This window comes from Macrobrachium nipponense, chromosome 33 (genome assembly GCF_015104395.2).
Source record: "Macrobrachium nipponense isolate FS-2020 chromosome 33, ASM1510439v2, whole genome shotgun sequence".
NCBI lineage: Eukaryota > Metazoa > Arthropoda > Malacostraca > Decapoda > Palaemonidae > Macrobrachium > Macrobrachium nipponense.
The window spans coordinates 25,499,918-25,516,153 of NC_087219.1; the positions used below are offsets into that span (position 1 = coordinate 25,499,918).

General features: G+C 42.9%; 1 protein-coding gene across 2 annotated transcripts in view; it reads right to left on the minus strand.

Moving 5' to 3' along the window:
- Positions 1-15,760, minus strand: part of LOC135203029 (DNA repair and recombination protein RAD54-like) — a 28,245-nt gene extending 12,485 nt beyond the window's left edge. The window contains exons 1-3 of one of the 2 annotated variants that reach the window (XM_064232602.1): positions 15,610-15,760; positions 13,721-13,833; positions 12,751-12,948 (exon numbers count right to left, since the gene is read on the minus strand). In XM_064232602.1, coding sequence (XP_064088672.1) covers positions 12,751-12,948; positions 13,721-13,723 — 201 coding nt within the window. In that variant the 5' untranslated portion in view covers positions 13,724-13,833; positions 15,610-15,760. Of the gene's footprint in view, positions 1-12,750; positions 12,949-13,720; positions 13,834-15,604 lie in introns of both variants that reach the window. The other variant, XM_064232603.1, reaches the window with a different exon arrangement.
- Positions 15,761-16,236: the final 476 nt, after the last annotated feature.

Sequence of the window (16,236 nt, forward strand, 5' to 3'; positions counted from 1 at the left end):
AACGCAATGTTTACATTCTGCTCACCCACCCGGTAAAGAAGGGGTTAAAATGAAGTTTTATTGTATACTTACCGAACAATTATAGAGCCGTGATTTCCACGAGCGGCAGGATACTAAATTCAAATTTAGTGCGTCGGCGTCGCCAACACTGGTGGTGATGACGTCATCTCCCTCCACTCGCGGGAGAACCAGGTACAACTGCCCAGGTGAATCCAATTCTTTCTGCCGTCCGTCCACCTAAGGGGAGGAGGGGTGGGTATAATCATAAATTGTTCGGTAAGTATACAATAAAAATGTTATTGTTTATAATACAATTAAGTTTGTTCATACTTACCTGGCAGATATATATATAGCTGATTCTCCGAAGTCCGACAGAATTTCAAAATTCGCGGCACACGCAGTGGGCGGCCAGGTGGTGGTACCCATTATCCCGCCGCTGGGAGGCGATATCAGGAACTATTCCCATTTTCTATTCATATTTTATCAGTGCCACTGTCTCCTGAGGGGAGGTGGGGTGGGCACTTTAATTATATATATCTGCCAGGTAAGTATGAACAAACTTAATTGTATTATAACAATAACATTTTGTTCATGAAACTTACCTGACAGATATATATATAGCTGAATCCCCTCCCACCTTCGGATGGTGGGAAGAGACAGAATAGGATTTTTTGGGAAACTAAATTAAGTTGATGATATACATCTTGGTTCCTCACCTGTTAGCATAGCCGACTTCGTGATTACTGTCACTAAAGTCTGCTTCTGCGTTACTAGATTGCCAGCGAGGTAGAGACCTGTAATGCTGGTGCGCTCTAGATGATCTGTCAACGGGGGCGTGACCACAATGTGACTAGACCATATGACCATACTTCTGAGGGCAACGAAGCTAAAACCACCACCTGACCTCTAACCTATTAAAGTTAAAGTTCCATAACGTTCTAGGCTAAAGAAAAGGAACGCGCCTCAAGCGACCAACCCTTCAAAGTTAAAAGCACACCTATCCCTTTTCTATAGGATAGGATTCGTTTTTGCTTGCTGCCCCCAATAATATATCTACGGATATTGTATGGTCCTAGCGACTTACAGATCTCAAATGTCGTCTTCACATCCCGTCGGGAGTGTGAAGCGAACACAGAGTTGCTTCGCTAAAGCGTGGCACTCAGGATGTTACTGAGTGTCATGCTCTGTTGAAATGCTTCCGAGGCCGAGCCCTCACCTCTTGAGCATTCATATTAAGAAAAAATCTCAAATCTTTTATGCAAACATAATGAATGAGACTTCTTAAAAGAACTCCTTGACTATAATGCCAGGGTGTTCTTGGACATGAACCAGTCTGGTCTTTTTACGGAACACCGCAGATTGTCGTTGACCTCGACTTACTATAGTTTTATTAAGATAAAACTTGAGAGACCCGACAGGGCACAGGACTCTCTAATGCCTTTTGCCCAATAATTTGTGCCATACCCTTGGTCTCCAAACCTTCGGGTCAAGGGTTAGACAGGTTTTTTCGTTCTTATCAAGAACGGAAGGCTTAGAGGACAGACCGCATTATGTCCTTTAAAGCTAAACCTCTGATGATAGCTAAAAGCTCACTAACCCTCTTGCCGTGGCTAGAGCGGTTAGAATGTTAGCCTTTCTGGTCACGTGTATTAAGTTCACAGAAAGGATAGGTTCGAAATGCTTTTGGCATCAGAAACTCAGACTACGTCTAAGTTCCATGCCGGAACCTGCGATACCAGAGAATTTCAAGATCTCCCCAGACCTCAAAAGATCGTGAAGCTTTGTTGTTTGACAGAACCGAATCTCTGAGCCTAGAGGCCGTCAACAACCTATTTGCATATTCTACAATAGTTAGGACTTCTATCTTATCTCGTACTTCATACGGAAAGATAGAACCATAAAGAAATTCACAGAGGTCGAGTGGAGGAACAGTCATTTCCCTTCACTATCCAGAAACGGCCCGCTCCGATTGAACACTGAAAATAGGCAGCACTGCTTTGCCTTGGCAAGAGACTGCCATTAATCTTGAAGATCTTATCGCTTCTCGATAGTCTGAACGCCTTCATACTCAGAGAGGAGAGATATTAGATACTTCACTAAGTGACGAAGTTAGATTACACCGATTCTCTCGGGAAGGGTCTTTGGACAATTCTCTGAATTACCTGACCTCTGTGAATCCAACCTCTTAGAGGCCAACATGTGGCGACTAAAGCTTATCCTCTAGGATCATGAATAAGGGAACAACTTAAGAGGAAGCTCCTTCGTCTTCAAAATTACGAAAAACTTAACGAAAGGACGCCCTCATCTCTCCTCACTTTCGAAATGACTTCCTAAGTGAGGGTAATTACTCAGACGTCAGTAGTTGTTGCCTTCGATCGAGAAGACCCGCACAGGACGTGTACTAGGTTTAACGAACCTCTTGAGGACCGTTACGTTCCGTGCCTAAGCCCATAACCAATTCTCTGTTCTTGAGCTATGAAAGAGCTGAGAAATTATCCGAGATGATTTTGGGCCACTCGATCCAAACTCACCCTTCGAGGAACTGGAGAGCCGACCAATTTGGCTTCCAATTCTTTCTTTCAGACAATGTGCCAGAACATCTGTTCCTCTGTTCGGATGTCTGGCACCCTCTCGCTATCACCCGAGGTGATCCTCAAGCCGTTGAGAGAAAATTAGAATTATTACAAGATCTTTGATGTTATTCCAATTTCTTCGTGAGGAAAAATTGTAGAGGTCTGAATTGCTGTTTATTCAGGGAAAACAAGCTTCTCCAGCGAGGAAATGGTCCCCAGCAAACTCATCCATTCCCTCACTCAGCCTGCTTCCTTCCCTAAATAAGGCTGCACTTTGCATAAGCAGGAGAGCATTATTATAGTGCTATGCCGCGGTAGATTCGTACAGAGTTCTGTTACCGTGCGGTAAACCCGCACCGAACAAGTATAAGAGATATCTTGTTGAAATTTTCTAAGTAAACGGAAGGCATGTTCATTCATGATTACTAGAAATTTCCTCAACCCGAGGCTAAAATCCATGATTGTAGGGCAGAGAGACGCAACCAAACGCGCATGATACCGAGCTAGCCGGTACTGCGTAGATCACATCACAGTAACAGCAGCCTTGTTCATCGTCTCGCACTATCTGCCTGAGTTGCCAGCTACTCCTTTTACGAAGGGATAGGTATGAAATTATCGAGCAAAAGGAAACTCTCCAGCAGGCATATTTAAACGAAACAAAATTCGCTAAATACAGAATCTGAGTTGGTGTTGTCGTAACATACCCTGAATAGTTATTCTTACTCCGAAAACTCTTGGAAGGTTGAAGGGAGTGTCAAATAAATACATTAGAACAACAGTTCTTTCGGCTTCTATCCGCAGAGGTAAATACTATATGCGTATATGACTTGACCCATGCGTTAGCAAAATGACGCAAATATAAACTACGTAAGTATTGTAGTAATTTGAACATCGAATTCTCTACTACATCTTTCCTCGACGAGGAAGAGAGAAAGAAAGGAAAACGACTGTCCACGTTCTAATGAATGAGACTTTTAAAGAACTCCTTGACTCTTTGCCAAGAAAAGGGAGTAATATTCGAATAGAGATCATCAAGAGAGAACCGAGGATCGAAAAAGGAACCGTGTCAATGTTCTTATGATAGTGGCATAAACTTCCTGTCTAGTCTACAAGTCTTTTTTTCTTACTCCCCGGATGAGCCTCTGAAAATGAATGAGAGCTCTTCGAAATTTGTTAATGAGTTTATCCGCTTAAACGATAAAAACGTTAAAATCTATGTCAATGAGAACTACCCCATTTATGAGGGGTCCCCCACTTAAATGACAAAACGTTTAGTATCTTGACAATGGGGAAAACGTCCTTACTAGACAAAACTATTAGCACTTTGCTAATAGGGGAAAACCCTTTAACATGACCGAAAGTCACCCAGGAATCCGAGTATATAATCTTCCCGATTCTCAGAGAATCGATGAAGAGGAAAGAGGGATCGAAGAAAAAATTCGGGTATGTCTCTCCGCTAACTCCGAATCCTTTTTAAAAAATTTCTGTAAAGGAATGTCCTGTGGAGAGTCCTGAAAAAACCTCCTCTTGACGACGTTTATTAAAGCGTCCAACGTCATAAGAAACGTCCTGAACAGCAAATAAAACGCCTTCTACAAGTCTTTTCTCTCGCAAGCGTCCTGCCGAGCTTCCACCGAAGCGTCCTGGCGAATGTGCACAAAAGTGTCCTCAAAAGCGTCCTGGAAAGCGTCCTGCTGAGCGTCCTCAACTGCTGAGCGTGCTTAGCTACGAGCGTGTCTGAGCAGAGAACACCAAGTCTTCTGAACGACGTTTCAGAGAGGAACTCGTTGAGCGCCTTGATGCATGCAAGGCCCGCCAAGAGGCGTCCTGGCGAGCGACCTTGCCATCTCAATGTTATGACGAACCGCGTTTTGCGTATGACGTTGAATATTTTTAAGGGACGTCCTCATGCGAGTCTCCATGGAGAGCCGCACGCTGCTCCTGAAGAGTGTGAACACTAAAGGAAGACGTATGGCTTTCGTCTTCTGCAAGGTGCTTGCCGAAGCGTCCTGGAGAATGTCCTCTACTTATAGGACGTCGAGCACCTCCAAAAGCTTCCTCACTTCTAAATTGCCCTTCTTATGCCGACCAGAGACATAAGTTGTTTGACTGTGCAAAGCAGCTTGCCGGCCGTCAAACTTATCAGCTTGCTTTTCGAAGTAAAGCGAACGTTTACATAACGTATACGGAGCGCCATGAGGAGAGAAGACGAATACTGAGTTGCTCCTCCAAAAGGTGGAATCAAGAATGTCCTTGATTACCAAAATTCTTGTTGGAATGCTAGCGAGGTTGAAACAGCTCTAACTTCATGAGCGTTCACTCGCAGGAGGCTCAAATCACTCTTCTGGCAAGATGAATGAACTCCTTAATAATGTACAAGTGATATATACGGTGAGCGTTCATATACATGAGCGTTCACGGATGTCGCAAGGAGGCTCAAATCACTCTTCTGGCAAGATGAATGGAGCCTCTTTAATAATCATGTATAAATGATGTATACATGAGCGTTCACTCTCAGGGGGCTCAAATCACTCTTCTGGCAAGATGAATGAGCCTCCTTAATAATGTATAAATGAAGTATACATGAGCGGTCACTCGCAGGAGGCTCAAATCACTCTTCTGGAAAGATGATGAGCCTCCTTAATAATGTATAAATGATATATACATGAGCGTTCACATCGCAGGAGGCTCAAATCACTCTTCTGGCAAGATGAATGAGCCTCCTTAAATGTCCCTTAGAAAAAGAGCCAGTGCATTCTTCTAAAAGGGTAAATGTGGTCTCTTTCCTCCTCATCCTCTCGTGACGAGAGAGAGGACGTGAAGCGTCCTCTTCTCTAAAGCTTCTTTAGGGGGCGCGAGTCCTTCCGAGAGCCCCAACCCCTGTGTGGGGAGGATGCTTCGGAGGCCGAGAAACAACCCTTGAAGCTTCGTGCACGTGCTCGATCTTCGGCAGCTGGGAAGCTACAACAGGACCTTGCCGAAAGGAAGCCAGATCAGCATGAAAAGCCCGTAACCCCTCCTTCGGCTTTTGACATGCCCTCTCCCTGGTTTCTGGGAGTCCGACAGAGGTCTAGGCCTAGAGGCGTTGGGGTGGGGCCGATCTGACGTTCCCTCCTAACGAGAGAGAGGACGTGAAGCGTCCTCTTCTCTAAAGCTTCTTAGAGGGCGCGAGTCCTTCCGAGAGCTCCAACCCTTGCGCGGGGAGGTGACGCCTCGGAAGGACGCGAAGCAATCCTTCAAGATTCGTGCGCGTGCACGATCTTTAGCAGCCTGGGAAGCGTCAACAGGTTCTGCCGAAGGGACGCCAGATCGGTGGGGAGCCCCCGTAACCCTCTTGCGGCTTTCGACATGCCCTCTCCCTGAGTCCTGGGAGTCCGACAGAGGTCCAGGCCTAGAGGCATTATGGGGCCGATCTGACGCCCCCTCCACAACACAAGGGGCACTACACTTCACAACACTGATTGGAGAGCGAGCACTTTAGTCTAAGATTACTTGATGTAATCCTCTAGCAGACACTTCTTCTAGGCCCGTAAGCCATACCACAGGGTTAGGCAAAATAAAATCTACAGGAGGTTAGAAGGTTCATTATTTCTAGCTTTCTTTGTTTACTGTGGAGGAAAACTCCTGAATTCTAACACGCTCTAAAATGCGTACATGAATCCTACTTCTTCCGTAATCAGTCACACATTACACTAATTACATTGAACTTATGCAAAGAAAACATGTAAACGCCATATACACTAAGCGAGTGTCTACCGAAAGTTCCGGTAGCTTCACCATCCCCCATGCAGACAACAAAGTCTGAAACTAGGCTAACTAGCCTCAGACATCAAATGCAATGAAAAATTTACGATAGCGTATGCCTAGCCACAAATCCAAGTCAATAATCGTAAGAATAATTAGGATACTTAAGCGGCTAATGAAGTTTCAAAATCCTAGGCGGAGGTCTGTAAACAGTTGTTTACCGACCGGCGACAGAAAAAATATGAATAGAAAATGGGAATAGTTCCTGATATCCGCCTCCCAGCGGCGGGAATGGGTACCACCACCTGGCCGCCCACTGCGTGTGCCGCGAATTTTGAAATTCTGTCGGACTTCGGAGAATACAGCTATATATATATCTGTCAGGTAAGTTTCATGAACAAACTTCATTTTAATAATGAAAATTTCATTTTTATTGTAGTGTCTTACCGAACAATTATAGAGCTGATTACACATTTATGGGAAGGTGGGATTCAGTGGACCACTAGTATTTTTAAATGGTTACATTTATTGCAATACCAGTAAACACTCAAGGTGTCTGTTGTACCTTACCTTGTAAGAGAGCTACAGCAGACTGTTACTGCCTCTGGTCGGTGCTCTTCTTACTATTGTAGAGGAATTGGAATTTGACCAAAGTTAGCCTCTACAGGAGTGGAATCCTTCCGTAGTTCAAGCGAGTCAAGGCTGACTGACGGAGGATAGTAACAACAAAGATTGCCCTTGCCCTGGGCTAAGACCAGAAATTCAATCATACAAAACATTTGTCACCAACACCAGATTTAAAAACATATATACCCAACCATTGTAAAATCTGACCTAACAGACTGGTGAGTATCCCAGGTACTCAGTACCCCCAGCTTCCCTTGAACTCGACAACCTATTCAAGGTGAAAAGTTAGCATAGAGGTGACGACCCCTGTGCCGTTTCTCCCAACACCATGCCAGAAACCGCCACCGGACCTAACGTTTTACAATTCTCGAAAACCGTTTCTATCTCTTTGAGATAATGACTCGCAAAAACCGAATTCGATCTCCAGAACGTGCTCTGAAGAATCGAAGCTAAAGATAAATTCTTTCTGAATGTTAAAGAAGTTGCCACTGCTCTAACCTCGTGAGCTTTAACTCTCAGAACGGAAAGATTGTCGTTCTCGGACTGCGAGTGAGCTTCCCTGATAAGCTCTCTAATAAGAACGATATAGCATTCTTAGAAAGAGGACGAGAGGGATTTTGAACCGAGGTCCAGAGCTTAGAAGATTGTCCTCTAATACCCTTAGTGGCAAACAGATACTGCTTAATAGCCCTGACTGGACATAAGAGCCTTTCTTCCTCCTCATGTCCAACCAAATCAGATAAGTTCCTTACCACAAAACTCCTCGGCCAAGGATTAGAAGGATTCTCATTTTGCTAGAAAGGTCAAAGATACCGAAAATACAGCATTGCCTTGAGAGAAACCGACTCTTTTGTCTATAGCGTGCAATTCGCTGACCACGCTTAGCAGAAGCTAGTGCAATAAGAAAGAGTGCCTTCTTAGTCAAGTTCCTGAGTGAAGCCGACTTCAAAGGCTCAAACGGTGGCCCCATGATGGAACTTAAGCACCACATCTAAGTTCCCAAGCCACTGTATCTTGCGGAGCTTAGTGGTTTCGAAAGACCTAATGAGGTCCGACAGATCTGAATTGGAGGAAATATCCAAAACCTCGATGTCGAAAAACCGAAGAGAGCATGGCTCTATATCCTCTGATCGTCGAAGGAGCCAGTTTCTTAGAGTTCCTAAGAAATAGAAGAAAATCTGCTATTTCTGTTAAAGAGTCGCAGAAGTAGAGACTTTAGCACTTCTACACCACTCTCTGAAGATTCTCCACTTCCCTTGATAGAGTTTGTTAGAAGACTCTCTCCTACAACGAGCGATAGCTTCTGCAGCTCTTCTTGAAAATCCTTTCGCTCTGACAAGATTCCGGACAGTCGGAACCCTGTCAGAGCTAGAGCGGACAAGTTTTGGTGGAACCTCTTGAAGTGAGGTTGTTTGAGAAGCCACTTCTCTGGAGGAAGAAGTCTGGGGAAGTCTACTAACAACTGGAGAAGGTCCGGGAACCACTCTTTCCTGGGCCAAAAGGGAGCGATTAACGTTAGCGTTACATTGCTGTGCGACATGAACTTGTTCAGCACCTCTCTTATTAGACCGAACGGAGGGAATGCATAAGCTTCCAGACCCGACCAATCCAACAGCATTGCGTCCACCGACCAAGCTAGAGGATCTGGGACTGGGAAGCACAAAAGAGAGGAAGACGGTTGTTCCTTGATGTCGCGAACAGGTCTATTGACGGTCGTCCCCAAAGGCGCCAAAGTTTCTGACAAAATCTTGTTGTCCAAAGTCCACTCCAGAGGTAACACTTGCTGTTGACGAACTTAACTCGTCCGCCAGGGACGTTCATCTTTCTGAACAAATCTCGGGACTAGCTGAACCTTCGCTTCGTTTGACCACAGGAGGAGATCCTTGGCTACTTCGTACAGAGAGAAAGACTGAGTCCCCCCCTGTTTCCGCACGTACGAGAGAGCCGTGGAGTTGTCAGAATGCACTGCCACTACTCGACCTTCTACTAAGCTCCGAAACTGTCTGAGCCCCAAGAAAATTGCTAACAGTTTTTCCTTTACATTTATGTGGAACTTCTTCTCCTTCTCCGACCAAGCTCCTGAAGTCCGTTGATTTCCCAGTAGGGCTCCCCAACCTGTGTCCGATGCGTCGGAAAAGAACTCTAGGTTCGGGAGGATGGGTCGTAAATCTAACCCTTCTTCCAACCTTGCTCGAGAGAGCCACCACCTTAGGTCCTCTTTTATTTGATCTGTGACAGGAAAGGTAATCGAGTCTGGTTGTGTCTTCCTGCACCAAGAGGCTCTCAGGAAAAACTGCAGAGGTCTCATGTGCAGTCTTCCCAACGTCACAATTTCTCCACTGACGTCAATTTGCCGCAGGAGCCTCATCCACTGATTGGCAGAACTTACCTTTTTGTCCAAGAACTCCTGAACTGTCTCCAGACAGCCTTGGACCCTCTTCGGGGACAGAAAAGCCCGAAAAACTTGAGCATTCAGAATCATCCCCAAATAAAGGATGCTCTGAGATGGAACCAACTGGGACTTCTGTTTGTTGACCAGATTCCTAACTTTCTGGCAAGATCCAGAGTTGTTCCAAGGTCCTTCATGCACTGACTCTCTGATTCCGACCGGAGAAGCCAATCGTCCAGATAGAGGGAGATTCTTACTCCTAATATGTGCAGCCCAGCTTCCTATCGGGGATAGAACCCTGGTGAAAACTTGAGGAGCGGTCGCTAGTCCGAAGCAAAGCGCCCGAAACTGAAACACCTTGCCTTCGAACATGAACCTCAGGTACTTCCAAGATTCGCGATGCATCGGAATGTGAAAATAAGCGTCTTGCATGTCCAGAGAGACCATCCAATCCCCTGTCTGATGGACTCCAGAAGCCGACCCGAGTGGTCTCCATATGAAATTTTGTTTTCTGGACATGCAAGTTCAGGGCGCTCACATCCAAAACCGGCCTCCAGCCCCCTGATGACTTGGGAACTACAAAAAGGCGATTGTAAAATGCCTGGAGGAAAATCCCCTTCTATCTGTTCTATCGCTTCTTTGAGAACAAGCGCTTCCACTTCTGCGGCTAGCGCCAGAAATTTGTCTGAGCCCGGAGAGTATGCCTGGAATGGAATTGGCACAGGTGAGAGCGAGGGAGGTGAAACGAGAGGAATACGATAGCCGAACTTGAGTACTTGCACTACCCAGGCTTCTGCTCCTCTGTTTTCCCATTCCTCCCAAAACAGAGCCAGCCTGGCTCCCACTGGTGCATGAAGAACCGAGCTTTCATTTGGAAGGTTTGTTAACCTTGGCCGAGGCCTTAGACTGAGGTCGCAAATTCGACTTCGGCCGAAAGAAGCGCTTGGGTTTTCCTCCCTCGAAAAGGCGCTTGGGCCAGAGGAGAAACCGAAGGAACAGTCTCCACAGGAGCTTTAGGTCTCTTAGTAGACTGTGCCAGTAAATCCGAAGTAGATTTCTTATCTAGCGCAGACGAAATTGACAACACTACATCGTCTGGAAAGAGGTTATCTTTCACAAAAGGAGCAAACAAGAGAGCAGACTTCTGTTGGGACGTAACCCTTTTAGAAGCAAAGGAGCACCAAAGTTGCCTTTTCTTAAGGGTACCAAAGGCGATGAGCGAAGCAAACTCATCACATCCATCCCTAATGGATTTGTCCGCACAGGACAGAACACCAATCCAATCCTCCGCTAACTCCTGAGAAAGAGAAGGACAGTCTTCGATCTTGGCCGCTAAAGCGCCAATAGTCCAATCAAGGAAGCTAAAAGACTTCCAAAAGTTTAAATTGATTCTTTACAACGTGGTCCAACTCAGGCGCTGTAAAGAAAACTTTCGCTGCGGCGAAAGCAGATCTTCTAGAGGAGTTCGATTAAACTGGAGAAGTCTCCCTGGGAGGAGGCAGAAACTCCCAGAGAAGGAGCTTCCCCAGTTACATAAAACCTATACCTCTTACAAGAACAACTTAGAGGGAGGGTAAGCAAAAAAGAGCCTTCCCTAAGTCTCTTTTCATAGACATCCATTTCTCCGTCTCTTTCAACGAATGTCTAACCGCTTTAGATAGAACAAGTTTTGGGAGGAGAGGGTCTGAAGTTTTCCTCCTCATCAAAAAAGTCGAAGTTGGGGAGCGCGGAGCCGCTTTCTCAAAATAATCTGGATAAGATACCAGAAGAAATCTAAGGAGACGTGAATAACACGAGAGGTGATGTGAATCCTCCTCCTCTACTTCTTCTTCATTCTCCGATACCGCCGAAGAAGTAGACGGAAACTACAACCTGATCTTGAAGGTTTCGAACCACCCTTGGACTCATTCATCCAGTTGGTTAACATCTCTAACTGCTTGCGCAAAGGCGCCAGAGACGAATCAAAACAGTTAACGTAGGCTTGGAAGAGCCTAAATGTTCAGCAGGAGTCGGAAAAACTACTTGCGCCTCGCTTGGAGCCGCCAGAAATTCGAGGCGAAACAGGCGCATCAGGCGTAACAGACGAAAAAGCGCCTAAAGAAACACCCTTAGAACTGCTAGCTACAGCGCTAAAACCACAATCTCTACTAGTAGATGGAGCCGAAAAAGGCACAGATTGAGGCGACGAACGAGCCGCTAACGGCCGAGGCGCAACCCTACTCTCAGGCTCCTTATACCGCTTGACTGGAGGAGGCGAAGAATCGGCGCCTGAACGCCTCTTTAAGGGACGCGAAACGGGCGAATCTCGCCAAGAGCGCCGTGCGACCGGAGACAAATCGCTTAACGCTTGAATCATTTGAAAGGCGTCTGACCGCAACACCTTTCCAACGCTTAACCGAGCCCTGTTGAGGCGCAACAGGCTCAACAAGAGAGGCGCCTGTCTGTGGGCAAATCCCGATCGACTCCCTTGGACTTCCGGTATGTCTTCTCCCCGGTGCGGGGGAGCTGGACAGTGACCTTTGTCTAGGAGGACGTGTCAGGACAGACAGACGCACCCTCAACTACACTCTTACCTGAAGCCGCTTTCTCCAAAAACGTCTTAACTGAATTACCAAGTTGCAAAACCGTATTCGCTAGTACCGAAAATTTCTGATCTAACCTCGATTCCAGACTGGCAATGGTGTCGGAAGAAACTACACGGGAAGCCGGAGAAGTGGGATTAGTAGGAGGAATAGGAGGTGTAGTTAAAGGAGACATAACAATTTGAGGAGAAACAGAAGGAACAGATGCATCGCAAGACGAAGCAGAGCTAAGTCTACTTTCCCTAAGCGCTGCTTTTCTAATTCTGTCTTTAGCTAATTTCTCCGAGTATGAACTAAAAAACTTCCATTGAGAATCAGTCCAATCACTACACTCGTTACATGTTCGATCTGCTGAACAAACCTGTCCCCTACACTTAACACATTTAGTGTGAGAATCATACTCTAATTTGGATAATCTAGTTTTACATCCTGAGATGCAAAACCTAACTCCCGACGGACTAGAATCCGACATGGCAACGCCTAAATAAAAAGCAAAATAACAACAACGCCAAAAAAGAGTACTTCACCAATTCCGAAGATCAAATCCACAAGAAAAAAGCGAAGCAAAGTCATCCAACCGCACCGACCACCGATGTTCACCGGACGCCGGCAGGAAAAGAATTGGATTCACCTGGGCAGTTGTACCTGGTTCTCCCGCGAGTGGAGGGAGATGACGTCATCACCACCAGTGTTGGCGACGCCGACGCGCTAAATTTGAATTTAGTATCCTGCCACTCGTGGAAATCACGGCTCTATAATTGTTCGGTAAGACACTACAATAAAACTTCACACTGACAAAAACAACCTTGTGGTTAACAGGAAGAGGAAGACTCACATGAGATGTAACTGAGGATGAATTCTGACTGTTACTCAGTGGAGAAAGGGGTGCGCGATACAAGGATACACTTGAATCTAGTTCACTGCTTTGCTTCCTTTTCTTTGAGTTACCGTTCGTAAGGACTCCATTTCTCCTAAGTAAACCATCACCTTCAAGGCTCCTCTTAAGGAGCTGGCTTGGAGCTTGACTTCGCCTCTGTGAAAATAATTAATATTTACAGTACTACTACAAACATTCAGAGATACAAATTAAAATTGTGTTCAGAGTGCTCCTCTTCGCCATCTGTACATTAAAAAAAATGTTGTTCTGAGGGCCTATTCGTACATACAGCATGTATAGTGTACATACAGCATGTATAGTGTACTCTGTTTTAGAATGAAAAAACATACACTACTGTATATTGACTTTACATCATATTGTACTTAAATATACTTGAAGAGTACAGTAACTTGTGAACAATCCAACATGTGAACAGCTTTCCGGAATGTAACATTCGTAAAACAGGGTAGTGCCTGTACACAATCATTTTCAGGAATTTATGAATCATAAAAACAATTGATCATATAACATATGGAAATAAACGTATGCCTACACTGAAAGGACATTGAAACAATATACAATACAACACTGCAACAAATACGTACTGAGATAGAAATATTATATATACAATTAAGTAGTAACACCTAACTTTTCTTAATAAATGTGTTAATAGGCTTATTGAAGCATAAATCCACTTGATACAATGACAATAATATTTTATATGCCTGTTTTAATTTACTGAGGCTGAAATGTTATATTACTAAACATTTTTAGCAGCTACAATTTATTTAAAAGACAATTTTTCTTTTACAAAATGTACATACAAAATATCACTCACTTAAGTCAAGGTTTTCAGTTTTAAGTAATGTGGATGAATTACTATGAATAAAGCTTTCCGCTGCAAAAGTAACCTAATAAAATATCTTACCATAATGGAGGGCACAGAAAGCCTGTTAAGTTGTATCTATCCCATAATGACATTGAGTGAAATATATTCAATATCAATGCCTGGATTTGTAGAAGTGCCTCATTCTGGTTAATCTGAAATTAAATTGCATATTCTAAGATATCTTTAAGGTGCAATAAAAAATTTACTTTTCATAATGGTTACCCAATGGATTCCGTTATTCAGTTTCCTATGACAACTTGATTTTCACTTCAGTGCATGAGTTTGCGAATTTTTTCTGCATTTTTCATTTATACAACTTGGTTTACATACATGCATACATACATACATCATATGTATATTAGTATATATATATATATTATATATATAGTATAATATGTATATATATATATATATATATATATATTATATTATTATATATATATTTCTGACATGTCCAATTTAGCAGTTCTCTGGTATCATAGCAATATTTTACTAGAAATAGTGCTAAAGAGGACACATTTCACGGAGCGACACGGCTTCCTCGCCCAGAAATAGATTTTTCCTACGTCAAAATCCCATATATATATATATATATATATATATATATATATATATATATATATATATATATATATATATATATATATATATATATATATATAATGCCAGTTTATTAATTATAATTATTGAGACGGTATAGACTACCCTACGGGTCATTTCATATGGAATAAGGATTAAGCTACAAGAATTAAGTATACTACTAGGTATATGCCACTCATGAACTCATAATTTGACAGGCTAGGGCAAACATTATGTTCATTATATATTTTGGTTAATTCTGAGTAACTATTTTTTTTTATCAAGACTACCAAATGAACACTTATCAAGAATTAGTAAAATACAGAAATTATATCTTTTGCTTACACAGGCCTAGCCTATCTGAGGTAGCCTAAAGTAACTTTTATTGCTTACCTAAGGTAATTTTCATAGCCTAAAATAATAATAATTTTATATGCTAGGTATAGTGATTTTCTGAGTAGGTTTATTCCTATGGGGTTGAAATATAGGCCTAATTAACCTGACCTACCTATTTGTTCATGTAGTCTAACACACAAACCACAGAGTAGGCCTATATATTGGTTAAAAATTCAATAACAATTTAGCCTACATTGCCCTGGTTTAATTTGGGGGGAGGGGGGGCATAAGGTCATGTCATGTAGCCTTGGGCATGATGGGGCTAGCTATAGCAGGTTAGATAATTCTAGATTAGGTTATGATGCGAGCTTATAGCTAGGCCTAGTAGTATTCAAGTAACAGAAAACTGAGGTTTTAAGCCTAAATCCTATCGGTACTCCTACATAGGGCCTAGGCTACTGGCCTTGTTGAAGAATTGGAACGTAGCCTAACCTAATGAATATACCTAGGCTAATATTCGTTAAAATAACAGTACAAAACTTTGAAACTTCGTGGAATTATACTTGAAAGACGTACAAAATTCGTGACATTACTTATAAAAGACGTACGAAATTCATAAACATTAGCTTAAATACCTAGGGTAAATACCTAGGTAGCTAAACTTTCGTGAAAATTATAACTTCCTAAATTCACGAAAATTAGTAGTAGTAGTATATGTAAAACCTTTCGGGCAATTAGCCTACATGAACAACCTGGGTATCAGAAATGATATGTAACACATTTGGGAACATGACACGTTTAAAATAAAATTTAAGGAAACAAAATTCGCTACATTGATGGCTACTAGGTAAGCAACTCTATCGAGACAGCCTACCTACCTACTACCTAGTTTTAGGTAAAATAGGTATTTCGTATCAAATCTCACTACCTAATAACCCAAATTAACAACGATAAATAAGATATTAACACCAAATCTATCGTAAAAATGACACGTAATACACAAAATACCTTACCAGTTGTAAATAGAGACAACAAATCCGCTGGTCATGTCACTCAGAATTGGTCAAAATATTGGCGGCAAAGTAGTTATGGGTCGAGGCATTGCCTATGCAACGGCGCCTCTTAATCTTGAGTTTGTTGTTTTTGTTTATTTGTTGAGCTCTTTCCTTATTTTCTCTCTTTTTTTCCACATCAAGTATATGGTTTCTTTTCTTATTTCGTTGTTACCTGTAAATAGAAATTTTCCAACTATGTCACTTTCCTTCTTTTCATAGGATTGCTGTAGCCCTATTGCTTTAACACGTTCTTCTCTATAAGTACAACAATATAAGAGGAAATGAAATATGCCTTCTACTGCATTATGGCAAAAAGGACAACAGGTGTTCTCATTTTGGTGCCTTTTTGCTATATTTAAATTGAGAGTTGGTTCTGGCTTTGAAGAGAAGTATTGAACCAGTAGAATTATCATAAATTTCGTCATCTTTTATTTCTCTTTTCCACATTTTATGTACAGGGTGGGCCAAAAGTAGCCTCACAGTTAAAACAGAATAAAAAATAATTTATTAAACGCATAAAATTTTTCAGACATGAATAAGTGCCATATTTAAGAATGAGTGACATGAAAATGATAAAAATAAGTA